The sequence below is a fragment of a genome, unplaced genomic scaffold (assembly GCF_019419815.1).
Source record: "Pyrus x bretschneideri cultivar Hongxiangsu unplaced genomic scaffold, Pyrus_bretschneideri_v1 Contig49, whole genome shotgun sequence".
In the NCBI taxonomy this organism is placed as follows: Eukaryota; Viridiplantae; Streptophyta; class Magnoliopsida; order Rosales; family Rosaceae; genus Pyrus; species Pyrus x bretschneideri.
Window position 1 is genome coordinate 1,157,681 of NW_025999786.1, and position 27,648 is coordinate 1,185,328.

Genomic DNA, 27,648 nt, shown 5'->3' on the forward strand with positions numbered 1-27,648 from the left:
TGATTCAAAAAATGCATTTGCATGCGCGTAAGCGCATGCATGAAAAGGCTAGTAGTTTATTAAATGTATTGAAATTTCTCTTATATATTATTATAAAGAACGAAAAAAAATAGTTTATTCATCTTCAATAGTATGTGAAGTTCTAGTTTTGAATATCGTGAATGATGAGTTCGATACTGAATTATTTTTTTATTTTATTTTTTAATAAAATTATAGCGTTAGTGGGTTAGATATATAGTTAGTAATTATTTCTCCACCTTTTAATTATATAATACCTGACACACCCCGATCGAGATCAGGGCATGCTGGCCGTCACGTGGAAGTGACGTAACCATGTGCACAGTGCGGAAGCTAATAAAATAATAATAAAAGTACGAATAAATAAAAACCAGCTTTACACAAAGTAAGAACATACATGTGAAAGCGTAAGTGTGAAAAATAAAGTTCAGAGCTCGAAGACCTAATGCAGTCCGGGAGAAATAACACTACAAAAACACACCTAAAGGTGGTCCTACACTGGTGATAATCTGTCAGATATGCCAGGGAAAATCCTCTGGGAAGCCACCAAAAGTGCTAGCCAACTAGAACCTGGAGGGGCGCAAAACAAAAAGTGTGAGTGGGCAAAAACAAAGCTTTTCAAAAACCAATTCATAAACAAGTTCTAACCCCTTGCCGTAAAACCTGTATACTTCCCAGAAAAGTAGAATATACATATACACATATATATATATATGTATATATATATATATATATATAAGTCATGCACAGAAATATGTCATGCCAAATGCCTCGAATAAATGCAAGTGCTCAGGAAAATGTCAAAATCAATGCCATGAATCTGTCAGCTGGAGTCACCTAACGTGACCTGTACAGCTGAATCTAGAGCTCAGATCTCCATCTCACTAACTGTACCTGCACACGAGTCAGAACCACCTAGAGTGGTTTGTACGACAGGACTGGGTGTATAAATAGTACGCTCAAGTGTTATGATCACGTGAAGGCTGGGTGACTAATCGCGGGTCACCTACGAGTCAGAACCACCTAAAGTGGTCTGTACGACAGGACTATGCACCTTTAGATCTAAGATGAGCGTGTGGTGCGGGAGGTGAACATCATGTGAAGGACTGTGCCCAACTCTGGGCGGGAGCACTAACACCGGGGGTGCAAGTTATGAGCTCTCTATGCATCTCAAACCACTACTGAATATAAGCATAAACCATACTCACCTGGCACTTACCTATGCGCCCGCAACACCAACATACATATATATATAGGCTACTAACAATGCATAAACAAACGGCAAACATAATGCATGGCATAAAAACGTATAAACGTTTCAATTCATTTTCTGGGAAAAGCATAAGTATATAGGTATATACGGAAAACCAAAAGCCCACTCACTGGTATGTAGAAGGGTCGTAACCCCCTTGCCTTGAGTGACTGCGCTCGTCCTCGGGATAGGTCTCACCTATATGCGAAACAACTATAAAAACGTTAATTTTAAAACACATAACCAACATCACGAAATAACTTCTCATACAATGCTCAAATGGGGTGTATGAACACACCAACGTGATCTACTCAACCTCAGGAACATCCCCATATTTTTAGAAAAATTTTCCACCGCCGCACGTGACCCCACGTGCCGGCCAAGGCACGGCCACACACGCCGCCCACGCGCAGGCACGTGCCTGGCACACTGACGGCGTCAGTTAACGCCGTCAGGAATATTTCATTAAATCTGACGGATTTGATGCGACAAAAGAAGTAATAGTATTTGAATCAAATATTTTGATAGACAAAGTAGACAATTATTTGATCAGTAAACATTAGCTTCTTCCCTTTAGTAGGAAAAGAGATTCTTACCAAAATAAAACTAGACCACCGTACAAAAAGACAATAGACTAATAGTTCCATAGCCAACACACTGACAACTTACAAACAAATTCAAGCAACAAAAACCATATAAACAAAATTATAGACTACTTATATTTGCTATATTTCGGGCAGGGTTGCAATCTAGGAAAAAGTTTGAATGTCAGTTCTTCAACAATAATTTCGGTTTTAATTTTGAAGAAAAAAGTTTGCATGAGACTCAGGTGTATCAGTGTATCTGGAAACCAGAAAGAAACAAAATATGGCAGCCATGCTTGATAGTACCTTATCCTATCTAGCAGTAGATGTGGGTAAAAAGAAACATGATATATATTCTTTCAATGCCAGTTCTCCAACAAGAATTTCGGTTTTAGTTTTGAAGAAAAAACTTTGAACGCGACTCAGGTGTATCAGTATATCTGGAAACCAGAAAGAAACAAAATATGGCAGCAATGCTTGATAGTACCTTATCCAATATTGTAGTAGATGTGGGAAAGCAGACCGATGATTGCACCAGTGGTACTGAGGAGTCAGAAATCCCGATTTGCAGTTCATTTCCTTCATAAGCTTGGCATACAGATTCTATCAAAGTATCATTAGATTTAGATGGTTCGTGATCAATGCTGCTACCAAAGTCAATTGCTTGTTCACTATTCTTGTTAGCGCTGTGTTCAATGACATTGGGCTGCTCTGATGCACTTGTGCAATTCAAAATTGCATCCCCTACTGCATCACAAATACATTTGTCATCCGAAGAAGCATCTATCTTGCAGTGAGTAGCTCCATCCTGATTATTACCAGACTTCTCTAACTCGTCAGAGGTGGATGCCGAGCCATCTTTTTCCCAAGGACATTCAGATGGTTTACCGTTCTTCTCCGTAGCTGATAACTCAGCTGTATTCATACAAGAGTCCTTAATATCTACAACTTTGTAGCTATTAACATGTGGTAATCATCCATACCATTTAGACTTCTTGCGTGGTCACGGTTCACTGAACTATGAACTTTGTTTGAGGACAAAGTGACTATAGAATACAAGTCTCTCTGCCCTAACCTCATTTAGGACATTGTTTCCATACCCTAAATCATATGAACTCATTCATAGTATATTATCCCTATAATGTAAAAGCCTAAATTCAAGAATGAATTAATATTGCCCAATTATTAATTATTTAAAATGAAATTGTTACATAATATTCAATATTACAAAATTAACTTTTAGGACACAACTCCCAACAAGAACTCCACCAAAAAAATGTCATTACAAGACAAATTTCTTCAAATTAACATCAAACGTTTCAGAAGATGACAACATAGGTTCCTGCACACAACCACATTAAGTAAATTTAGCAACTTCCAATTTCTTAGTTTGACACTAGTAAGATGTATGCATTTTTTTTTTTTTTTACCAAAGTAAGATGTATGCATTTGAGCATCCAATCCAATTGGCATTGTGTGGAGAGGACCAACATCTTTTAAGAACTTATGCTAAAGTTTCATCCTTCCGCATAGACAAAACAAAACTAGTGTTATTACAATGTGCACTTGTGATTCGGAGCCTGGCTGTAACTGTTTGGTATATCAACTTTGATAAGAACTGAATGAGCTTTGTAGTCAACATGCATGTCACATATAGTACATGTATATATGTAAGAAGAAAAAAAGTGAAGATCGAACCCATTTGATTTAACATGTTGCATGAAGAGAAAGCAAACCTGTATGGTTTTGTGTCGAAGTACAGTCCTCAAGAATCTTGAGTTAGTCCATCTTTCGCTGTTAATCTTTTTAATGTACTTTACCATCTCGTCGAGCAAATCTCCATATGTTATGTCGGTCTTGTTCCGAACAGTTTCAGTGAGAATGTATGTCATTGCACCATTCATTGATTTTCCAGCAAAAGCCTGCATTTGTAATTAATACTATATTGGCTCACATGAAAATGAAGTAAAAAAAAAAAAAGAAAAAGTTAAGAAGTACGATAAAAGGGGGGGTTCGACGGAAAATTTTTTTTGGTCACCCGTTGAACGGTTTAGAGAATGTCCAAGGCCAGCAAGGCTTTATGACAAGGAATGTTGAACGGTCAAACATCAACACGTGCAAAAATGAGTGCAGTGGAGATGAGAATGTTTTGTTAGATGTGTGAGCACACGAGAAAGGATAAGATTATGAACGAAGATACTAAGATAAAGTATGAGGGATCACAACTGAAAATAAGATGAAAGAAAATCCGTGAAGGTGGTTTGTATATGTTAAATGCAGACCTACTTATGCTCCGGTTAGAAAATGCGATTATGAGACAGAAGGTCAGGGAAAAAAGGTTAAGAGGAAGACTTGGACATAGACTATAAGAAAAGACGTGGAGTACTTAGAGTTAATGGAGACTTGCGCAAAACCAAGCCTAATAGCGTTCTAAAATTCAAATAACTGACTCCACTTAGTAGGATAAGGCTTTGTTGTTGTTATTGTATTATTGAACGGTTTAGAAAGGCCTTATTAAAGAAAACGTATGCCTTCCAATCCCATCATTTTGTGGAGATAAGAAGGGATAGGTTTTCTTTCCCTCCTTACCAACTAACATCTAGCTTCAATTTGGAAACATTCAGAAGTTGGCTTTTCATCATATTTTCCTTAAACACAATAATAGAGGGATCACTTACAGTAGTATCAATTGCCATTTTATCATCTTCGCAAGCACTAAGAGAAATCGCTAACCCACCCCTTGTACTTTTTCTAGCACGAGATGGAGGAGTATTATCCTTCCAAGCATTCCTGCAAATTAACACGTAAAAAGAAAACGTATTTTCACAGTTGAAGGAGAATTTTTATAGAGTTATGGTGAGATTACATTGCATGCTGCTATGGCATGGACAATATTAACTCTTAAACTATGGATTTGATGCCCATGATATTTGAATTGTGAAACTTTAATCACATTTATAATACGTGGTATTATCTTCTCATAATATATAAATTTGATGTCATAGATTGAACGTATGTAATCATATAAATTTGAAGTTAAAGACTACGTAAATATACTCACAGTTTACGGTCATACACGTGCTCCAGATCAAGAATCGTTCCACTATTACAAGCATCAACGATAGCGTGAAGTGTGACTCCCTTCTCGAGTGGCCAAACAATGGTTTCATTAATATCATTGTCAAGGATCATTCCCTCTTTCATAAAATCAACAGGGCAAATGGTCTCGTCGAACCCATCAAGCTCATCGTCATTGAAATCAGGCTGTCGAGAGCTATGCCCCGAGAAGTAAAAAACCAATGAGTCTCCCCGCTGGCATCCCTCCACAAGCCATTTCAAGGAATTTTCTATATTTTTCTTTGTAGGAATCCGCTCTAGGTCACGCGGATCATCTTCTGCATTCATTGGTAAATTGAAAACGTAAACATATTATCTTATAAAGCACAAATAATGTCAGAGCCCACTCTCCAACAAGATAATATCCGCTTTGGGCAAGGCCTAAACGGTTTTGTTCGTGGGTCTCCATACCCAAAAACATCTTGCTACGAGAGATCAGGTGTGCGCATATAAACTACATTACATTTCCTCACCCAATCGATGTGAAAGTTTGATGCCAACGCAGGGTAACCACAAATAACCACGTCCTTTATCTTTTCCCCCTTTTTCTTTCTCGATTCATTTTTTATGATTGGCTTCTCTTTTAACCTTTATACATAGTATTGGAGACCAATGTTTTCTAAATGAGAAATAATTATACATGTAATTTCCGAATGGTTACAGGATTACGATCGACAAATAAAGAAAAGCTAATTAATTAATAATTACCTGAAAGTACGCGTATGCAGTTGGCAGGAAAACCGAAGGTCTTAGTCAGCAAGTTTTCCGTGTTTTTCACATCATTATAAGTGCCTTTGAGCTTGTATTTATGTTGCCTGTATGTCACCCCGCAAAGAAGTGCACGCTTGTTTGGTCGTGATCCACTGGGTACTGGCTCCTCCGAGCTGAAGGAGGGCAACGACATCAGCGTCCCTGTCCCTGTATAAGATTGCTTGAAACTATTACGACTTGAATTACTAGTACTAGAAGAATTGTTTGATGATGATTCCTTGGTTTGAAAACACCTACCAATTTGCCATCTCCGGAAGCTATGACGCTCACCTTTGTGATCTCCACGACCACGAACACTAGTTTCTCGTTGTGTTTCTGCAGCAGCACTGCGAGTCACGATTACATGACCGCAGACGCATCGGTGCTGTCCGCCGTACGCCGTCATTTGAACCCATTGCTCGCAACTAGGGCAAGCGATTGTTTTGCTTGCCATAATTGTCTATGTATAATATATATCAAAGGCTAAAAGGCCAGTTAAGTAATATCAATATATAGAAGCGTAGCCATATAGGGAAGCATAATACGTCGAGCTTTCATATCATCTGGGATTTTTAATAATTAATTGTCAAAACCAAGAATGGTAGAGACGTTTTGGTCCGCTGAGTTAGTGAAATTTTTCATAAAGGAACATGAGTGGTACATCACGTGTGTTTATATAAGTTTTAAGAAATTTTATTTTTCAAGTGATTAATTTTTTAACACATATCCTACTATTTGTATAATAATATAGGATATATCATCTTGTGTACCAATCACACTAAAAAACCCTATATATTGATCACACTGAAAAATCTCTCGTTGAGTTGAGCATCTTCATTTTATCAAATATATTCCTAGCCTTATTTAAAATGTGAGAGATCAACCGATCAAAGAAATTTTGGATACAATTTGATACCTAGAAAATTTAAGACGCAAGTGTTGAAGAGAAAAGCTTTAACCACTTATTAGCTAATGCAATGTTCATCTTCTTATCAATATGAGATTCATTCTCAACACAAGTCAATCCATTACTTATTGCAAAAATTAATACATTTTAATTTAAAGGTACAGTGTACGTTAATTCACATGTGCAATCAAATAGCAGTGTATGCATGGACCATGCTTCTTTTTTTATTCCAAGTCATGAAAGTAAGAATTAGATGCCCTGCGAAAGGCAAAAGTAACATGGTAAAGACGAGCCACTATCATGGGATTCGATTTACTTTAATTCATACTTTATATTTTTGGGGGAATGGCCGATAAAACCCAATCTCTGTATATCACTCTACATATTCGCCCATGGTTTGCTTGTTTGCGGATTTGTTTTTTCTTTTCATCGTTTGAAAAAAAAATGTGTTGACATCACTCACCTTTTTAATTTAAATCAATTCAAATTGTAGTTGGCATGGTCAAGAAATTACATAGTGACACACGCCGACTCGGAATGTTCACTATGACCCCAAATCGAGCTGTGTTGGCCGACACCTGGAATGTGATGAAGCCATAAAGTGTGATAGTGTATAAAATGTGAATAAATTTGAACCTAAAAATGTCTAAATACCAGAGTACGCTATGAGTGAGAGCAAATCCAATTCACACGCAATGTCAGAGTATAAGTAAAGTACAGTAATGTGGGTATGAATCATACCCTTAAAAGTAGCCACCAATACTAAGATTAGCCATAGATCCTCGTCAATACGAACTCAGCAATTATAACCTGGAGGGTACAAAACAGAAAGTGTGAGTAAGTAATAAAACCAAGCTTCCCAAAACTATTACCTTTCTAACAGTAATAACCCCTCACTGTAAATCCCTTATCGTTTTCTATAGGACAGTACTACATATATATATATATATATATATATATCCACTCATGCTCAAAAATGGCCAAAACCACGAATATGCTATGTCCATAAACTCTACAATGCATTAACAAGTAGGCCAAATGAACTTAATCAATATAAAATGATATATCAACCGAAATCACCTAACGTGATCCGTACGACTGTACTCATATCTCATCAATCAATGTTAGCATATAAGTCAGGAGTCACCTCTAGTGACCTGTACGACTTATCCATATCTCATCAATCATCCCTGCACACGAGTTGGAACCACCTCTAGTGGTCTGTACGACAGGACTGGGTGTAAATAAGTGCACTTGACGATCACGTGAAAACTGGGCGAATAATCGTGGGTGGCCTACGAGTCGGAACCACCTATAGTGGTCTGTACGACAGGCCTGTGCACCTACCTTGAATCCAAGGTGAGCGTAAGGTGCTGCAGGTCAACATCACGTGAAAAACTGTGCCCTGGCCACAAGCGGAAGCACTAACACCGAGGTGTAGGTATCTATATCTCATCAATCAATGCTAGCATATAAGTTGGGAGTCACCTATAGTGACATGTACGACTTAATCTATAGCTCATCAAACATCCCTGCACACAAGTCGGAACCATCTCTAGTGGTATGTACAACAAGACTAGGTGTAAATAAGTACGCTCAAGTGCTACGATCACGTGAAGACTGGGTAAATAATCGCAGGTCACCTACGAGTTGGAACCATCTATAGTGGTTTGTATGACAGGCATATGCACCTACCTTGAATCCAAGGTGAGCGTAAGGTGCAGGAGGTGAACATCACGTGAAGGATTGTGCCCTGGCCACGGGCGGGAGCACTAACACCAAGGTGCAGGTTTATGAGCTTTCAATGCATCTCAATATAACATGTACAATTCATGGGCAACCAGTACGACAGTGTCGGAGTTGCCTAACACATAAATGTAGTCATGCTATAACTTCATCGATTCAACTAATACCATAAACTCACCTAAACTTACCTGGGTATCTTGCGTTCACCTTTGCACTTCAAAGCATTCACAATAATTATGTGCAGGTAATATACATATAGATATATCATGATGCAATCTAATACTCAACCATGTCGTAGCATTTTCACTTATATACAATACGATGTAAAATGTACAATCAATAATGCCGTACTCTAGAACTACTTATTTTCAGGGATAATTATCCGTGACAAGCGCAATTAACACTAGTTTAACTAACTAATTCACAAAACTAAAACTTGCCCTTACCAATTTCCTTCGCATTACTCAATTTCCCAAAATAAGGCTTTTGTCTCAAATATATTATGGCTGCATCTAACGTCTCGTTAGACTGCCTACGTACCCTAAACAAGGATCAAGTTATTCGTAGTTCATATTAGTACTTTAAGCATTCACAATAATTATATGAAGGTAATATACCTAAATCAATTTAAAAGTGTCGATGGAACTATCAATAATATGTACAATAAAAGAAAAAGATCCACTCACCTGGAGTCCATGTTATGATTTTCTAGTGCACGCATTGAAGCTTCCCGAATGATTGGCGCCTGTGACCAATTATCGAATCACATCTCAGAACTCTTATCAATAGAATACGTAATTCATGTAAAACACATCCTCAACAACATTCTAAAATAGTTCGAGACTCATTGACCACAAGTCAACTGTCGATCAAAGATCTATGGTAGGGTCTACACCCTGTATAACTCGACCCGGAAGATCCGCATATCAGATTTCCAATCCACAACTGCCAAAGATCCACAATATGCTTCTAGAATAACATATTAAAATTTCATTACGATCCAACGGTCAAATCTCCACCAATTGCCCAAAATCAAGTGGCGGTTAACATTTATTTTACTAACTTACAAATCCAATTCGGGAAGATCCATACGTCGGATTCCAGATCCATAAATTCCTATGATCTTTGAATATTATGTATTATAATGTATCCAAGTTTGGTGACGATCCAACGGTTGGATCGTCGATTCACATTTTTATTAAGTAACGTATCATAACGAATTTAGGTTCCAACGATCAACTTATGTCATTCAAATATCAAAACTGAATTTAAGACATTTGACATAGCTTAAAAATAGCATTGGAGGCCCACTAGCCACGCGCCACTGTACGCGCCACCGTGGGTGGCGATCGGCCACCCTGACTCGCCGGAAAATCCAATTATTTTCAAAAATCCTTGAACTTCACAAAAATGAAGATCTCAATGAGTGGAGCAACTTTCATACCAACCAAGAAGTCCAAAAGTGGACAGAAGATGATCAATTTTGCCCACAAAGTCGGCGGGTGCCTAAAGCTTCCCGGTGTCGATTCGTCTTCTACAGTGGTCCAACAGGGTCAAGGTTGGTTGGGTTTTGCTCCTGGGATGATGGGCTACAAAGCCCAAGTGATGACATCGGCCATCGCTTTGCCGATTTGCCGGAAAATCTAAAAGAGTGGCCAGAGCACTATAGATTTTCGTCAACTTTCGTGGCCTCCAACTGACACATACCATGGTTAATCAATTTGGTTCTTGAGTGAGTTCTGTAGAGGAGAATGAGAGCTTCAAGATGGTGGTGGTGGCATCGAAAAACTCCACCGGAGTTGGCCAGAATCGGCCTTGGAAAATGGGTAGTCGCGAGTGGAAAAACCCACGGGAAAGTTGGGAGCTTTTTTTTTTTTTTTTTTTTTCTTTCTTTCTCATTTCTGATTTTGCTTCCCCCCACCCCCACACAAAGTGGGGATTTAATTTAATTAAAACTAAACCTTGAATAACCAATTTCGAACGTCCGTAACTATACCGTTATAATCCGGACTCGCAAACGGCTTTCGCCTATGCGTTCGTACCAACGAGTACTACGAGGATATTCTAAAAGAATGAGTCTCACATCTCTCAAGCTGATGGTCAACGGAAGTCAAAGTCCTTACCTGTAGCGTATTTTTCGTAAATTCAAGCTTTTAAAATAAAATAAAAACGTAAAATTTGGAACGGGTTGTCACACATAGGGTATGCATGCCCAACGTAAGTTTCAAATAAAACTAAGGTTGAGTTATCCGCAAAATTAAACTAGCAAAATTGTGCTAAAGCAGGTTCTAGAACCTATTAGGAATTTGGCTCAACAATGTTAGTGTCCTACTTTTTTAAGGATTGTATTAAGGAATCTAAAGGTGCATAGATTGTTGTCTAAAAAGAATTAGGAAAGAATTAAGTTTCCTTGTACTATTTAGATTAGAAATCCTAGAAGCCAGATTAGAATACAGCATCCTTGTAATCAAAGTTGAACTTCTTGATTGCCCAATATGCACGGTGTTCAAGCTCCATTGGCAAATGACAAGCTTTCCCAAACACAAGGCGATAAGGACTCATGCCAATGGGGGTCTTGTATGCTGTTCTATATGCCCAGAGTGCATCATTCAACCTCAATGACCAATCTTTCCTTGTAGGGCTCACAGTCTTCATCAAAATGTTCTTGATCTCCCTGTTGCTAATCTCCACTTGTCCTGAGGTTTGAGGATGGTATGGTGTTGCCACTTTGTGGTTGATGTTGTACTTCTTCATCAGGGATTTAAAGGGTTTGTTGCAGAAATGGCTGCCACCATCACTAATAATAGCTCTTGGGGTTCCAAACCTTTAGAGATGTCTTTTTGGCACCAAAATGTCCTCCACATGCCAATGTATGGCTAAATGTTAGAATGCTTTGTTGCTCACTCTCTGGGACACATCTCCTAATGATTTGGTCAGGGCAATATTTGAACAAATATGGTTCGTCCCAAACGTAGTGCTTTACCATGGCAAGGAACTTCTTTCTTTCCTGAAAAGAAAGGTCATTTCTCATTATACCACAAGCAAGATAATTCACAAAGTCCGCATACCATGGTTCTTTTTCTTGAACAACAAAGAGTTGTTCATCTGGAAATGACTCATTTAGGGGCAAGGGTTGTCCAACTCCATGGTTTTCATTAAGCCTGGACAAATGGTCAGCCACAACATTATCACTGCCCTTCTTATCTCGAATTTCCAAATCAAACTCTTGTAGTAAGAGTATCCATCTAATCAAGTGTGGTTTAGCATCCTTCTTTGTCATCAAATACAATGCTAATGCTTCCAAAGCAGCTACTTCTTCCATGAGTGCATCTTCTTCATCAAACTCATCTTGAGATTGACTCAAAACAGTTTGTAATGGTTCATTCGATTGTGCCTGCAAGAACTTAGAGAATACAAGTGAATCAAGCACATCAATGGCATAACAATCAAGAGATGAAGAAGGATGAGAAAGAGATTCAAACACTTTGAATTGAACTGTCTCTCCTAACACTGTCATAGTGAGGAGTCCATTTTGCACATCAATGATGGTCTTGGCCGTGGCCATGAAAGGTCTCCCAAGCAATATAGGCAACTCTCGATCATGTATAGGGGCTTCTTCCATGTCCAACACTACAAAATCTGCAGGCAAGATTAGTTTATCAACTTGAACTAGGATATCTTCAACTATACCTCTTGGATATTTCACTGATCTGTCTGCAAGTTGTAATGAAATGGTGGTGGCTTTCAAATCTCCCAAACCTAGTTGAAGGTACACAGAATAAGGCATTAAGTTGATGCTAGCACCCAAATCAAGCATTGCCTTCTCTACTTTCTTGTCCCCTATGGTGATGTTGATAGAGAAACTTCCTGGATCCTTGAGCTTTGGTGGAAGTTTTCTTTGCAAAACTGCACTCACATTCTCAGACACCACTACCTTCTCATGTGGTCCATACTTCCTTTTGTAGCTGTTTAACTCCTTGAAGAACTTCCCATATGCTGGCATGTTCCTAATGACATCGAGCAAAGGTAAGTTAACATTCACTTTGCTTAGTATATCAAAAATTTCTTTGAATGACTTATCATGCTTGCTCTTGGCAAGTCTTCCAGGGAATGGTATTGGTGGAGTGTATGGTTTCTCGGCCTTGTGAAGATTTGGTACTTCAAATGAGGAAGTAGCATGGCTTGGTTCCTCATTTGGTTTCTCATTGTCTCCTTGAGTAACACCTGCATTCACATGATCATATTCATTAGTAACTTCATTGCCAACTCTATTATCAATAACCTTACCACTTCTAAGTGTAGTGATTGCTTTGGCTTGCTCTTGGTTCCTTTGGAGTATCACGGGTTGGCTTGGAAACTTTCCAACCTCTCTTTGGTTCACGGCATCTGCAATCTGCCCCAATTGTGTCTCCATTTTGGTTAGAGCTGCTGAATGTTGTTGGAGAGTGCTATTGGTGGAATGTTGGAATTGCAAGGTGTTTTGAGCTAACAATTTAACCGTATCCTCAAGGGTAGTGGCAGGTTTTGGTTGGAAATTTTGGAATTGATTGTTGTTCTTCCATGAAAGGTTGGGATGATCTCTCCAACTCGAGTTATAGGTATTGGAATACACATCATTCCTTGGCCTTTGGTTGTAAGAATTCATGAGGTTCACTTGCTCTTGAACATACTCGGGGTAAGCCTCCCTAGATGGACATTGGTGAGTAGGATGGCTTGGTATGTTGCAAATGGCACACACTTCATTTGATTTTGGCACCATGTTGAGCACGGATTCAATCTTCCTTTCTAGGTTAGCTACCTGCAACAAAAGCTCATGATTAGAACTTGTTTCATAGACTCCAACTTTCTTACCCCTTAAATCTTTGTGTTGAGCATTAGACCCCAACATCTCATAAATGTTATATGACTCTTGAGCATTCTTTTTCTTCAATGCTCCACCTGCTGCATTATCAACAGTTGATTGACAAGTTTGGGTTAGTCCATCATAGAAAATTTGCATTTGTAAGTGAAAAGGTAACCCATGGTGTGGACATTGCAACAAGAGGCCTTTAAAACGCTCCCAACACTCATTGAATGGTTCTCCATCATCTTGTTTGAAGTTGAAGATTTGTCCCCTTAATGTGGCTGTCTTTTGAGTGGAAAAGAACTTCTCCAAGAACTTCTTAGCCACTACATCCCATGTGGTGATGGAACCTGGTGTTAGGGTCATCAACCAACTCTTGGCCCTATCTTTCAAGGTGTAAGGAAACACTCTCATCCTCAAGTTTGCTTCACTTACTCCCTGCAAAGGTAAACCACTCACAACATTATAAAACTCTTTAATATGAGCTAAAGGGTCTTCATTAGGTAAGCCATAAAATGAGGGAAACATATGGAAATGTGAAGATTTAAGATCATAGTTTCTAGCTTCTGTGGGCAGCAAGATGCATGAAGGTGAATTTGGTATGATTGGTTGAGCAAAGTCCTCCAAAGCTCGAAGCTCATCTTGGTTGCCCGCCATCTCCTCTTCTCTTTCCCAATCAAGGTGCTCAGATCCTTTGCTTGTTGAATTAGGTGAATTCCCTTCTTCTTCTTCACGGACAATGGATGAACTTGATGGCACAAAGTTGTCTAACGTGTGGCCCTTTAACCGTTCAATTCTTTGGCCTAACTCAACAAGTTTATTTGACATATACTACCTAAAACAAAGTAACACAAGTTTGAATGAAAATCACGAATCTACCTACAATGAAAATAACAAAGTTTAACTAGCAAACAACAATGAAAAGAACAAAGTTTAACTCGCAAACAAGCAATTACAAGGGACTGAAATCAGTCCCCGGCAACGGCGCCATTTTTGTTGATGTATTTTTCCTTCCTAATGCTAGAATATATTTAGTATAATGGCACAAGCAAGGGTGTCGAATCCATAGGGACTAATTGGACCTATGTAATTACTTGTTTTGCAAGAACTCTAAGAAATGAATCAAACTAATCAAACTAGGCAGATTTGTTGTTGTACCTTGAAAGTATAAGAAAATGAAGTAAACACAAATAAATGAATCAACAACTAATACAATGAGATAGTTCCAATGGAAATGAAACTAGGGATTCGATTTCACCATTGCTCAACTAAATCCATGTTTGTTAAGTTAGTTTGTACTCATTCATCTACCTATTTCTTGAGTTTGTTTCACTTGGACATGATCAACCATATGATATGTGGATTTGATCAAATGTCTCTAATCATGAACCTAATTGTGATGTGCAACTTTGGTTCATAATCAAGAGTATGTAATGCACAAGAAACTTTCATAAAACTAAAGGGAATAACTCGGCAGGATGTGTGCTAAACATTCCCTTCATTCATTCACATATCTACCAAGATTATGCATGATGTGTGTTCTAATCTTGGCTACACAACTTTGTGATTAATTCAAATGATGATCAAACATTAAAATCAACACACTAAGTCACCATTAAATCAGAGAATGAAACAAGAAATAGATGGACAAACTGAGCATTCTAACTTAATTACATGGCAAACTTTGCAAGGTTACATCGAATCCCTAGAGGAAGATTAGTTACACTTCATGTTTACAAAGGTTTGACATAAAAATAAATAACATGAGTGAACATAGAATTAAGAAGAAGAAACCCTTGAAGCAAACTGATGTTGAATTCCTTGAAGAGTGGCCTTCGGACTTGATTCTCCAAGTGTGATGCAAGTGAACTAAATTGGTTATGGTTGAATGGTTTCTGCCCTTGGGACAGAAATGGACAGAAAATGAAGTGAAATGGGCAGAGACTGGAGGGGAAATGGAGTGGCTATATGTGTGTATAATGGACTGAATCAAGAACAAAAATGCGGAACCCTTTGAAGAGTGAAGTGAGCCTTGTTTTATAGAAAGGAATGTGGCTCCAACAATCAGATTGGATCTCAATCTGCACAAGTGAGATGGAATAGCATCAAATGAGCTGGAATTGAATGGGTTTCTGAGGTGTTGGTCGCACGGCATGGACAAGGTCTGCAAGTATATGGTTTGTTTAATCAAAATGCATGTGCCCTTGCTGCAACAAGTGAGTGGAATCTGCAAAGGTGAATTGTTTGTACAAATTCTGGAAAGGTGAAGAAAACACACGGCATGGAATGATGGGATGAGTGATTTTCTGGAATAAAGGATGCAAGGAATGGACATGATCTGCAGGTATGTGGTATATTTAATCAAGATGCATGTGGATTTCTGCAAAGATGAAGTGGAGAAAGGTAATGGAATGCATAATCTGACTTGCAATCACATGGGAGTGCACGGCATGATTGTGTTTGTTGGTGTCAAAATGGCTGAAATGAATTAAGTGATGGAAATGGGTGTTTTTGGCGCAAAAGGGAGATGGACAAGTAGTGGAATGCACGGCCAAATTGTGAGGAATCTGATTTGGTGCTAGAAGTGCATAAAATGATGGGATGATATGGGAACACACGGCCAAGGTTGTGACATGCATGTGAATGCATGTTTTGGTGTTGGAACACACATAGCTGACTTCAATGATTTTGCCTTGTTTAGAATCACCCAATATGGCCGAATTGCATTTCTTAACACTTCACATCTTTTCTGGAATGTTTTTACTTCATTTGCCTTCCCATTGATCCAAATTCACCCTTGGCTGCACACTAACACCAAATAATGTAAAATGCAACTAGTTTAATCCAAAACAATCACAAAGACGCCAAATAAGGAAGATATAAATGCATGCAAAATGTGACTTATCAGTGTTTTGGTTGTTTGTTTGTTCTTTGTGCTTTATTAATTGTGGGTCATGTTATAGCCTATCGAAAACAAGATCATAAAGAAAGCATGTTTGTCCAACATAACCAACAAGAACTAGATGCCTTTGCTTGTACTCAAGAGTAATGCTATTCACACTATATTTTTGTACCATATTTTCATACCATCTTAGTTGGTATTTGATACAGACAGTCACATCATTTAAATCAATTAGATTTTTTAATTTAGTTCATTATTTAATAAACTAATAATCAAGAAAAACTAGTTAATTAAATGATGATTGTGTTGTACAAGGAGTCTTTCTCCTTCCTTTCCTTGGGTTTTACAAATTTTTCAAATGATGTGGCTATCCACATCAGATGCCACCTAAAGTGGTATAGAAATATGGTATAAAAACATGGTATGAATAACATTACTCTTTACTCAATGCAAGTGACACCCTTTAATTTTGGTCTCTATTAGATTCTCAGTTAACCGCTGACCGGAGAAAATGATAGAGGGAGGGAAGGATGCCAATTCACGCAACATAAACATAGCAAGGTGAGGGAAATGATTTATGCACATTATTTTTCACTTTATGTACACTCCTTTTTTAGCTGTATGATTAAATAAAGAGAAAATTGTAGCAACGATATTTTAACCTTAACCCAATTCGAGTGATGGTCCCTAAACTAAAAACTCATGACCATTGATCCCTTGACTTATCAAAATGTGCAGCTATGACCCTTTTCGTTAACTCTATTAAAATTCCGTCAAAATGAGTTATGTTGGAATGACCATTGCTACAATTGGATTAAAGTTAAAAGACCATTACTCCAATTGGGTCAACGTTGAGGGACCATTGCTCTAGTTAGGTTAAATGGTCGGCTGTATGAATCCTACAACACCACTATGCTGGGTTTTGCGCCATGTCTTCCGTTGTTATAGTACTAATGAAAAATTAACTGTAATTAACATGTAACCAATTAGTAGGGTCTATCATGGAAAATTTTGGAAAGGAAAAAAAAAAAAAAAAACTACAATAAAACAATCAAATTTCTGATATATGCATCATATAATTCCACCATTTCAATGTCCTCATTTTATGAAAATGACCAACTTGTGGGGCCCATGCAAAAATATGGTCTCAGTACCAGCTCCGTCTATCTTTTAATTCTCCTCCAAGCATCATTACTATAAGTTCTCAAATCAAAATCTACTTATTCGGTTCCCCTCATGATCACCTATAAGTTTATCGGCAGCACTTTGTCCCTCTATTTATTACATGACAATTAGACGACTAAAGAGTCCACTGCACTCTCCTTGCATGGATAATCCTTGAAGGCAACAAAACAATAAGTTGGATCGGAATCTTCTGATTACGAGACCTTCTTATGGGTCCCACAATGTAGTCATTTTTCTTTAAACAAAATGTATTTGCGTGTTAAGCACATAGCACCTATTTTTTTTGTTTACTCATTAATGCAACAATAGAAGTAATAGAATTGAATCAACTAATTTGATGCGACAAAAGAAGTAATAGTATTTGAATCAAATATTTTGATAGACAAAGTAGACAATTATTTGATCAGTAAACATTAGCTTCTTCCCTTTAGTAGGAAAAGAGATTCTTACCAAAATAAAACTAGACCACCGTACAAAAAGACAATAGACTAATAGTTCCATAGCCAACACACTGACAACTTACAAACAAATTCAAGCAACAAAAACCATATAAACAAAATTATAGACTTCTTATATTTGCTATATTTCGGGCAGGGTTGCAATCTAGGAAAAAGTTTGAATGTCAGTTCTTCAACAATAATTTCGGTTTTAATTTTGAAGAAAAAAGTTTGCATGAGACTCAGGTGTATCAGTGTATCTGGAAACCAGAAAGAAACAAAATATGGCAGCCATGCTTGATAGTACCTTATCCTATCTAGCAGTAGATGTGGGGAAAAAGAAACATGATATATATTCTTTCAATGCCAGTTCTCCAACAAGAATTTCGGTTTTAGTTTTGAAGAAAACACTTTGAACGCGACTCAGGTGTATCAGTATATTTGGAAACCAGAAAGAAACAAAATATGGCAGCAATGCTTGATAGTACCTTATCCAATATTGTAGTAGATGTGGGAAAGCAGACCGATGATTGCACCAGTGGTACTGAGGAGTCAGAAATCCCGATTTGCAGTTCATTTCCTTCATAAGCTTGGCATACAGATTCTATCAAAGTATCATTAGATTTAGATGGTTCGTGATCAATGCTGCTACCAAAGTCAATTGCTTGTTCACTATTCTTGTTAGCGCTGTGTTCAATTGTTAGACAAATAAGGAATATACTAGCCGTCCTACAGCCATCCTACCTTGTCCTACCTACACACTAGCCGTCCTACAGCCATCAAGCCGTCCTACAGCCGTCAAGCCGTCCTACAGCCGTCCTACCTTGTCCTACCTACATACTAGCCGTCCTACAACCGTCAAGTCGTCCTACAGCCGTCCTACCTTGTCCTACCTACACACTAGGACGGCTACCTTGTCCTATCTACACACTTGTATCATGTATATATATCCTTGTAATCTTGTAGAGAAAGATAATGAGAAAAAAAGCATTCTCTTCCATTTTTTCCACATTCACGTATCAATATATTTTTAGCCTACATACCTTTTTCTACATGGTATACAGAGCAGGTTTATAACCCTAGCCCTAATTTTTTTTCTCGGCAGCTTTCTCTGCCGTTCCCATGGCTGTTCGTGGCCCGTCCCGTCCATCCTCTGCTCGTCCTCCCCTCCACTGCACCTACTGCAATTTTGATTATCATACCCGCGACACCTGCCATAAACTTCATGGCTATCCCGTTGGCCATCCCCTCCATGGCCAACCGTGGCGACCACCGCGTCGTGCCACTGCTTCCAGTTCTTCCCGCAGCCATGCACCTTCCAGTCCTCCCTGGCAGCCACGGTTTTCTGCTTCCCGGCCCCATAATTTCACCCAGGCCCATCACGTGCAAGGCACCCAGGCCCCCGCCTCCTCTTCTACTCCAGCGACCCACCAAGTGCATGGGGCCCAGCCCACTTTGCATGACTTGCAGCTTGCCATGCCTGACCTCTCTGCCGAGCAGTACTCCCGTGTTCTAGCTGCTCTACGTGACACCACCACCCCTCCTCAGGCCAATGCCGTGCTCACTACTGATTTTGCCCAAGGTTTGTTACCTGTCACCTCTCGTCATGGTCAATGGATTCTTGACAGTGGTGCTACGGATCATATTACTTCTTCTGCCTCATGTTTGGTTAATCGTTCTCCTTCACATTTGCCGCCTGTTTCTTTGCCTAGTGGTGCTTCCGCTCCCATTACTTTTACTGGCACTCTTCCTTTAAATTCATCAGTTACTTTGAAGGATGTTTTATGTGTCCCTAATTTCCGAGTGGACCTTTTATCGGTTGGTAAACTTACAGATGGATTATCGTGTTCCATAACCTTCTTTCCTTCTTGGTGTGTTTTGCAGGACTTGGTTTCGAAGGCGATGATTGGTGTGGGTAAGCGACGTGGCGATCTGTATTACCTTGTGGCCCTTACCTCTTCTCTCCCCACCCGTCAACCTCTCTGCAACTTCATTACCATCCCCTCATCCCTCTGGCATAGACGTCTTGGTCACCCCTCCTCCACTCGTTTGCAAGCTTTAGCATCTAGCTCTCTTAATTGTCCTTTTGATTCTAGTCATATTTGTGATGTTTGTCCGTTGGCACAATAAACTCGTCAACCTTTTCTTTTGAGTTCAATTTCATCAACTTTCCCTTTTGCTTTAATTCATTGTGATATTTGGGGCCCAAATCGTCAATCTTCTCTTTCTGGTGCTCATTATTTCTTAACCATTGTGGATGATTTTTCTCGCTTTACGTGGGTTTTCCTCATGAAACATAAATCCGACACTCAACAATTAATTAAGGATTTTTTTGCTTATGTCACTACCCAATTCCGCACTACCATCCAATGCATTCGTACTGACAATGGTGGTGAATTTTTATCTCTTCGTAGTTTTTTCTCTGATCATGGGGTGCTTTTACAAACTTCTTGTGTTTATACCCCCCAACAAAATGGCGTTGTTGAAAGAAAACATCGTCATCTTCTTGAAACCGCTCGCGCCCTTCGTTTTCAATCCCATCTGCCTATCAAGTTTTGGGGGGAATGTGTTCTTACCGCTACTTATCTCATCAATCGTCTCCCTACCCGTCTTCTCCATCATAAATCCCCATTTGAGGTTCTCTTTTCGAAAACCCCATCTTATGACCACTTCCGCGTCTTTGGTTGTCTGGCATATGCCACCTCTGTCACTCCCACCACCAAATTTTCCCCTCGGGCTCATCGTTGCATTTTTCTCGGTTATCCTCATGGACAAAAGGCCTATACCCTTTACGATCTCGACAATCACCGCATTTTCACTAGTCGAGACGTCATCTTTCACGAAACTACTTTCCCTTATACCGTTTCTCACCCTCCTATCCCATCCTCTTTGCCTACCCTACCCATCCCACCCCCTCTGGACTTTACATATAACCCACCCCTTCCTGCCCCGACGCCTCACCCTCTTCCACCTTCCTCCCCTTCCACGCCTCCCACAGATTCCCTTGCTGCCCCATTACCCGTTCCTCCCCATGCCCCTTTACCCATGGACATCCCTACCCCCCCCCCCCCACTACCTACCACTCCTCCCCTTCCCCGCACCTCTTCCCGTGCCCATAAACCTCCATCCTATTTAAAAGACTACGTTTGCTCGCAGGTGATTCTGCCATCCCACCCATCTTCGACTTCGCAACCCGGTTTTACACAAGGTACGCGATATCCACTTTGTAATTTTCTCTCTTATCACCGTTACTCTCCCAGGCATTTTTCTTACATTAACTCTGTCAGTCGGACTGTGGAGCCTTCCTCCTTTGCCGAGGCTGCCACTGACCCCAATTGGCAACGTGCTATGACTGAGGAGCTTCAAGCTTTACATGCTAATGGTACTTGGACTTTAACTTCCTTGCCCCCTGGCAAAATTCCCATTGGTTGTAAGTGGGTGTACAAACTCAAGCACAATTCCGACGACTCTATTGACCGCTACAAAGCTCGTTTGGTTGCTAAAGGCTTCACTCAGGCTGAAGGTATTGATTATCATGACACTTTTTCTCCTACTGCTAAGATGATTACGGTGCGTTGTCTTCTTGCTCTTGCTGCTAGTCAGTCTTGGTCTCTTCATCAGCTTGATGTTAATAATGCTTTCTTACATGGTGACTTACATGAAGAAATCTATATGTCTCCTCCTCCTGGTCTTCGGCGACAGGGGAGAATCTTGTGTGTTGCCTTCACAAGTCACTTTATGGTCTTAAGCAGGCTTCTCGCCAATGGTTTGCCAAATTCACTAGTGCCATCATTTCTGCCGGTTTTCAACAATCCAAAGCTGACTATTCATTGTTCACTAAAAAGTCTGGTATTTCTTTCACAGCTTTGCTCATTTATGTGGATGATATTGTGATTACAGGCAATGATACTAGTGCCATTAATTCTCTGAAGTCTTTTCTCCGTGATCATTTTCGGATAAAAGACCTTGGTGATTTAAAATATTTTTTGGGTATTGAGGTTTCTCGTTCCAAACAAGGGATTTATATTTCTCAACGCAAGTATGCATTAGAGATTCTCAAGGACTATGGTTTTTTGGGAGCACGACCCATTGGTTTTCCTATGGATGACACAAAATTATCTGATAAAGGAGAACTTCCCAAGGATCCTGAAAAGTATCGACGATTAGTAGGTCGGTTAATATATCTCACTATCACTCGGCCGGATATCACCTATTTTGTGCATGTTCTAAGCCGTTTTATACACGAGCCAAGGATATCTCATATGGATGCTGCACTTCGTATTGTTCGTTATTTGAAGGCTACTCCAGGTCAAGGTTTATTATTTCGTTCTGACAACCAGACCAAGTTAACTGCGTTTTGTGATTCTGATTGGGCAGGTTGCCCTATCACTCGCCGTTCGACTACTGGGTATTGTGTATTCTTGGGCGGTTCTTTGATTTCTTGGTGGACGAAACGACAGAAAACCGTTTCGCTCTCTTTAGCAGAGGCGGAATATAGGGCCATGGCAGGTGCTTGTTGCGAGATAGTTTGGCTTCGTTTTTTGTTGAAGGATTTGAACATTCCTTTGGATGGTCCTTCCATTTTATTTTGTGATAATCAAGCAGCGTTACATATAGCTGCCAATCCTGTTTTTCATGAACGAACTCGTCACATTGAGATGAATTGTCACTTTATACGAGATAAGATTGTAGATGGCACAATAGAGACCAAGCATGTGGGTACGGCACAACAGTTGGCAGACTTGTTTACCAAACCTCTTGGGAAAGAAAAGTTTTCGGGTATGTTACGCAAGTTGGGAGTTCTTGACATCCACTCTCCAACTTGAGGGGGAGTGTTAGACAAATAAGGAATATACTAGCCGTCCTACAGCCGTCCTACCTTGTCCTACCTACACACTAGCCGTCCTACAACCATCAAGCCGTCCTACAGCCGTCCTACCTTGTCCTACCTACATACTAGCCGTCCTACAACCGTCAAGTCGTCCTACAGCCGTCCTACCTTGTCCTACCTACACACTAGGACGGCTACCTTGTCCTATCTACACACTTGTATCATGTATATATATCCTTGTAATCTTGTAGAGAAAGATAATGAGAAAAAAAGCATTCTCTTCCATTTTTTCCACATTCACGTATCAATATATTTTTAGCCTACATACCTTTTTCTACATCAATGGCATTGGGCTGCTCTGATGCACTTGTGCAATTCAAAATTGCATCCCCTACTGCATCACAAATACATTTGTCATCCGAAGAAGCATCTATCTTGCAGTGAGTAGCTCCATCCTGATTATTACCAGACTTCTCTAACTCGTCAGAGGTGGATGCCGAGCCATCTTTTTCCCAAGGACATTCAGATGGTTTACCGTTCTTCTCCGTAGCTGATAACTCAGCTGTATTCATACAAGAGTCCTTAATATCTACAACTTTGTAGCTATTAACATGTGGTAATCATCCATACCATTTAGACTTCTTGTGTGGTCACGGTTCACTGAACTATAAACTTTGTTTGAGGACGAAGTGACTATAGAATACAAGTCTCTCTGCCCTAACCTCATTTAGGACATTGTTTCCATACTCTAAATCATATGAACTCATTCATAGTATATTATCCCTATAATGTAAAAGCCTAAATTCAAGAATGAATTAATATTGCCCAATTATTAATTATTTAAAATGAAATTGTTACATAATATTCAATATTACAAAATTAACTTTTAGGACACAACTCCCAACAAGAACTCCACCAAAAAAATGTCATTACAAGACAAATTTCTTCAAATTAACATCAAACGTTTCAGAAGATGACAACATAGGTTCCTGCACACATCCACATTAAGTAAATTTAGCAACTTCCAATTTCTTAGTTTGACACTAGTAAGATGTATGCATTTTTTTTTTTTTACCAAAGTAAGATGTATGCATTTGAGCATCCAATCCAATTGGCATTGTGTGGAGAGGACCAACATCTTTTAAGAACTTATGCTAAAGTTTCATCCTTCCGCATAGACAAAACAAAACTAGTGTTATTACAATGTGCACTTGTGATTCGGAGCCTGGCTGTAACTGTTTGGTATATCAACTTTGATAAGAACTGAATGAGCTTTGTAGTCAACATGCATGTCACATATAGTACATGTATATATGTAACAAGAAAAAAAGTGAAGATCGAACCCATTTGATTTAACATGTTGCATGAAGAGAAAGCAAACCTGTATGGTTTTGTGTCGAAGTACAGTCCTCAAGAATCTTGAGTTAGTCCATCTTTCGCTGTTAATCTTTTTAATGTACTTTACCATCTCGTCGAGCAAATCTCCATATGTTATGTCGGTCTTGTTCCTAACAGTTTCAGTGAGAATGTATGTCATCGCACCATTCATTGATTTTCCAGCAAAAGCCTGCAATTGTGATTAATACTATATTGGCCCACATGAAAATGAAGTAAAAAAAAAAAAAAAAAAAGTTCAGAAGTACGATAAAAGGGGGGGTTCGACGGAAAAATTTTTTTGGTCACCCATTGAACGGTTTAGAGAATGTCCAAGGCCAGCAAGGCTTTATGACAAGGAATGTTGAACGGTCAAACATCAACACGTGTAAAAATGAGTGCAGTGGAGATGAGAATGTTTTGTTAGATGTGTGAGCACACGAGAAAGGATAAGATTATGAACGAAGATACTGAGGTAAAGTATGAGGGACCACAACTGAAAATAAGATGAAAGAAAATCCGTGAAGGTGGTTTGTATATGTTAAATGCAGACCTACATATGCTCCGGTTAGAAAATGCGATTATGAGACAGAAGGTCAGGGGAAAAAGGTTAAGAGGAACACTTGGACATAGACTTTAAGAAAAGACGTGGAGTACTTAGAGCTAATGGAAACTGGGTCAAAACTGAACACAATGGCGTTCTAAGATTCAAATAACTGACCCTACTTGGTGGGATAAAACATTTTTGTTGTTATTGTATTATTGAACGGTTTAGAAAGGCCTTATTAAAGAAAACGTATGCCTTCCAATCCCATCATTTTGTGGAGATAAGAAGGGATAGGTTTTCTTTCCCTCCTTACCAACTAACATCTAGTTTCAACATGGAAACATTCAGAAGTTGTCTTTTCATCATATTTTCCTTAAACACAATAATAGAGGGATCACTTACAGTAGTATCAGCTGCCATTTTATCATCTTCGCAAGCACTAAGAGAAATCGCTAACCCACCCTTTGTACTTTTTCTAGCACGAGATGGAGGACTATTATCTTTCCAAGCATTCCTGCAAATTAACACGTAAAAAGAAAATGTATTTTCAAAGTCCATTATAAAGGAGAATTTTTAGAGTTATGATGAGATTACATTGCATGCTGCTATGGCATGGACAGTATTAACTCTTAAACTATGGATTTGATGCCCATGATATCTAAATTGTGAAACTTTAATCACATTTATAATACGTGGTATTATATTCTCATAATATATAAATTTGAAGTCACAGATTGAACGTATGTAATCATATAAATTTGAAGTTAAAGACTACGTAAATATACTCACAGTTTACGGTCATACACGTGCTCCAGATCAAGAATTGTTCCACTGTGACAAGCATCAACGATAGCGTGAAGTGTGACACCCTTCTCGAGTGGCCAAACAATGGTTTCATTGATATCATTGTCAAGGATCATTCCCTCTTTCATAAAATCAACAGGGCAAATGGTCTCGTCGAACCCATCAAGCTCATCGTTTTTGAAATCAGGCTGTCGTAAGCCATGCCCCGAGAAGTAAAAAACCAACGAGTCTCCCCGCTGGCATCCCTCCACAAGCCATTTCAAGGAATTTTCTATATTTTTCTTTGTAGGAATCCGCTCTAGGTCACGCGGATCATCTTCTGCATTCATTGGTAAATTGAAAACATAAGGGCAAGGCCTAAACGGTTTTGTTCGTGGGTCTCCATACCCAAAAAACATCTTGCTACGAGAGATCAGATGTGCGCATATAAACTACATTACATTTCCTCACCCAATCGATGTGAAAGTTTGATGCCAACGCAGGGTCACCACAAATAACCACGTCCTTTATCTTTTCCCCCTTTTTCTTTCTTGATTCATTTTTTATGATTGGCTTCTCTTTTAACCTTTATACATAGTATTGGAGACCAATGTCTTCTAAATGAGAAATAATTATACATGTAATTTGCGAATGGTTATAGGATTACGATCGACAAATAAAGAAAAGCTAATTAATTAATAATTACCTGAAAGTATGCGTATGCAGTTGGCAGGAAAACTGAAGGTCTTAGTCAGCAAGTTTTCCATGTTTTTCACATCATTATAAGTGCCTTTGAGCTTGTATTTATGTTGCTTGTATGTCACCCCGCAAAGAAGTGCACGCTTGTTTGCTCGTGATCCACTGGGTACTGGCTCCTTCGAGCTGGAGGAGGGCAACGACATCGGCGTCCCTGTCCCTGTCCCTGTCCCTGTCCCTGTATAAGATTGCTTGAAACTATTACGACTTGAACTACAAGTACTAGAAGAATTGTTTGATGATGATTCCTTGGTTTGAAAACACCTGCCAAACCATCTCCTCAAGCTATGACGCTCACGTTTGTGATCTCCATGACCATGAATACTAGTTTCTCGTTGTGTTTCTGCAGCAGCACTGCGAGTCGTGATTACATGACCGCAGACGCATCGGTGCTGTGTGGCATACAGCGTCATTTGAACCCATTGCTTGCAACTAGGGCAAGTGATTTTTTTGCTTGCCATAATTGTCCATGTATAATATATATCAAAGGCTACAAGGCCAGTTAAGTAATATCTATATATAGAAGCGTAGCCATATAGGGAAGCATAATACGTCGGGCTTTCATATCATCTGGGATTTTTAATAATTAATTGTCGGTTGAGACGTTTTGGTCCGCTGAGTTGAGCATCTTCATTTTATCATATATATTCCTAGCCTTATTTAAAATGTGGGAGATCGACCGATCAAAGAAATTTTGGATACAATTTGATATCTATAAAATCTGAGACGTAAGCGTTAAAGGAAGAAAGCTCTAACTACAAGATCAATCTACTACTTGTCGTGAAAATTCATACATTTTAATTTAAAGGAACAGTGTACGTTAATTCATATGTCCAATCAAATAGCAGTGTATGCATGAACCATGCTTCTTTTTTTATTCCAAGTCATGTAATAAAAGTAAGAATTAGATGCCCTACGAAAGGCAAAAGTAACATGGCAAAGACGAGCCACTATCATGGGATTCGATTTACTTTAATTCATACTTTATATTTTAGGGGAAATGGCCGATAAAAACCAATCTCCGTATAGCACTCAACATATTCGCCCATGGTTTGCTGGTCTGTGGATCTGTGTTTTTCTTTTCATCGTTTGAAATAAGGTGTTGACGTCACTCACTTTTTAATTTAAATCAATTCAAAATCTACTTGGCAAAGTTAAGAAATTACGTATGACGTGCATGCCAAACGTAAATTTCAAACAAAACTGAAGTCGAGTTATCTGCTAAACTAAATAGGCAGAATTGGGTTAAAGCAGGTTCTAGAACCAATTAGGAATTTGGCTCGTCAATTTTAGTGTCCTATTTTGTTTAGGATTGTATTATGAAAACTAAAGGTGCATAGATTGTTGTCTTAAAAGAATTAGGAAATAATTAAGTTTCCTTGTATAATTCAAATTAGGAATCCTAGAAGCCTAATTAGAATAGAAAAAAATTTCCATTTAGAATAGGAACCTTAAAAAAAATAAAATAAAAAAATAAAAAAAATAAAAAATAAAAAATAAAAAAAAAGGTATGTAACAATTGGTCTATGTACTATAAATATATTTGTTGGGGGCTGATTATTCACATGAACAATAGAGTAAAACACTTTGAGAGTGTGAGGAGTGAGAGATACTAA

At 38.9% G+C, this 27,648-nt stretch overlaps 1 protein-coding gene, 1 long non-coding RNA gene and 1 pseudogene across 10 annotated transcripts; 1 reads left to right on the forward strand and 2 right to left on the reverse strand.

The window, feature by feature from the left end:
• Positions 1–1,735: 1,735 nt before the first annotated feature.
• On the reverse strand, positions 1,736–26,773 carry LOC103936469 (metacaspase-1). Of its 9 annotated transcripts, none has more exons than XM_048568776.1 (5): positions 25,983–26,772; positions 25,283–25,616; positions 24,896–25,007; positions 3,591–3,776; positions 1,736–2,769 (listed from the first exon to the last, which is right to left on the reverse strand). In XM_048568776.1, exons 1-5 carry the CDS (start codon positions 26,491–26,493, stop codon positions 2,683–2,685), a joined length of 1,230 nt encoding a protein of 409 aa, XP_048424733.1. In that variant the 5' UTR covers positions 26,494–26,772; the 3' UTR covers positions 1,736–2,682. The 9 variants fall into 9 exon arrangements, with proteins under 9 accessions (XP_048424733.1, XP_048424738.1, XP_048424736.1 ...); XM_048568781.1 differs by lacking the exon at positions 1,736–2,769 and adding an exon at positions 3,019–3,196 and having other exon boundaries at positions 25,983–26,767; XM_048568779.1 differs by lacking the exons at positions 1,736–2,769; positions 24,896–25,007; positions 25,283–25,616; positions 25,983–26,772 and adding exons at positions 4,533–4,644; positions 4,916–5,246; positions 5,680–5,889; positions 5,980–6,360 and having other exon boundaries at positions 3,318–3,776.
• LOC125470186 lies at positions 13,390–13,500 on the forward strand (annotated as a pseudogene).
• LOC125470172 lies at positions 17,171–18,554 on the reverse strand. The gene is made up of 2 exons (XR_007252409.1): positions 18,230–18,554; positions 17,171–17,456 (listed from the first exon to the last, which is right to left on the reverse strand). It is a non-coding gene; the product is annotated as an uncharacterized LOC125470172 (long non-coding RNA).
• Positions 26,774–27,648: the final 875 nt, after the last annotated feature.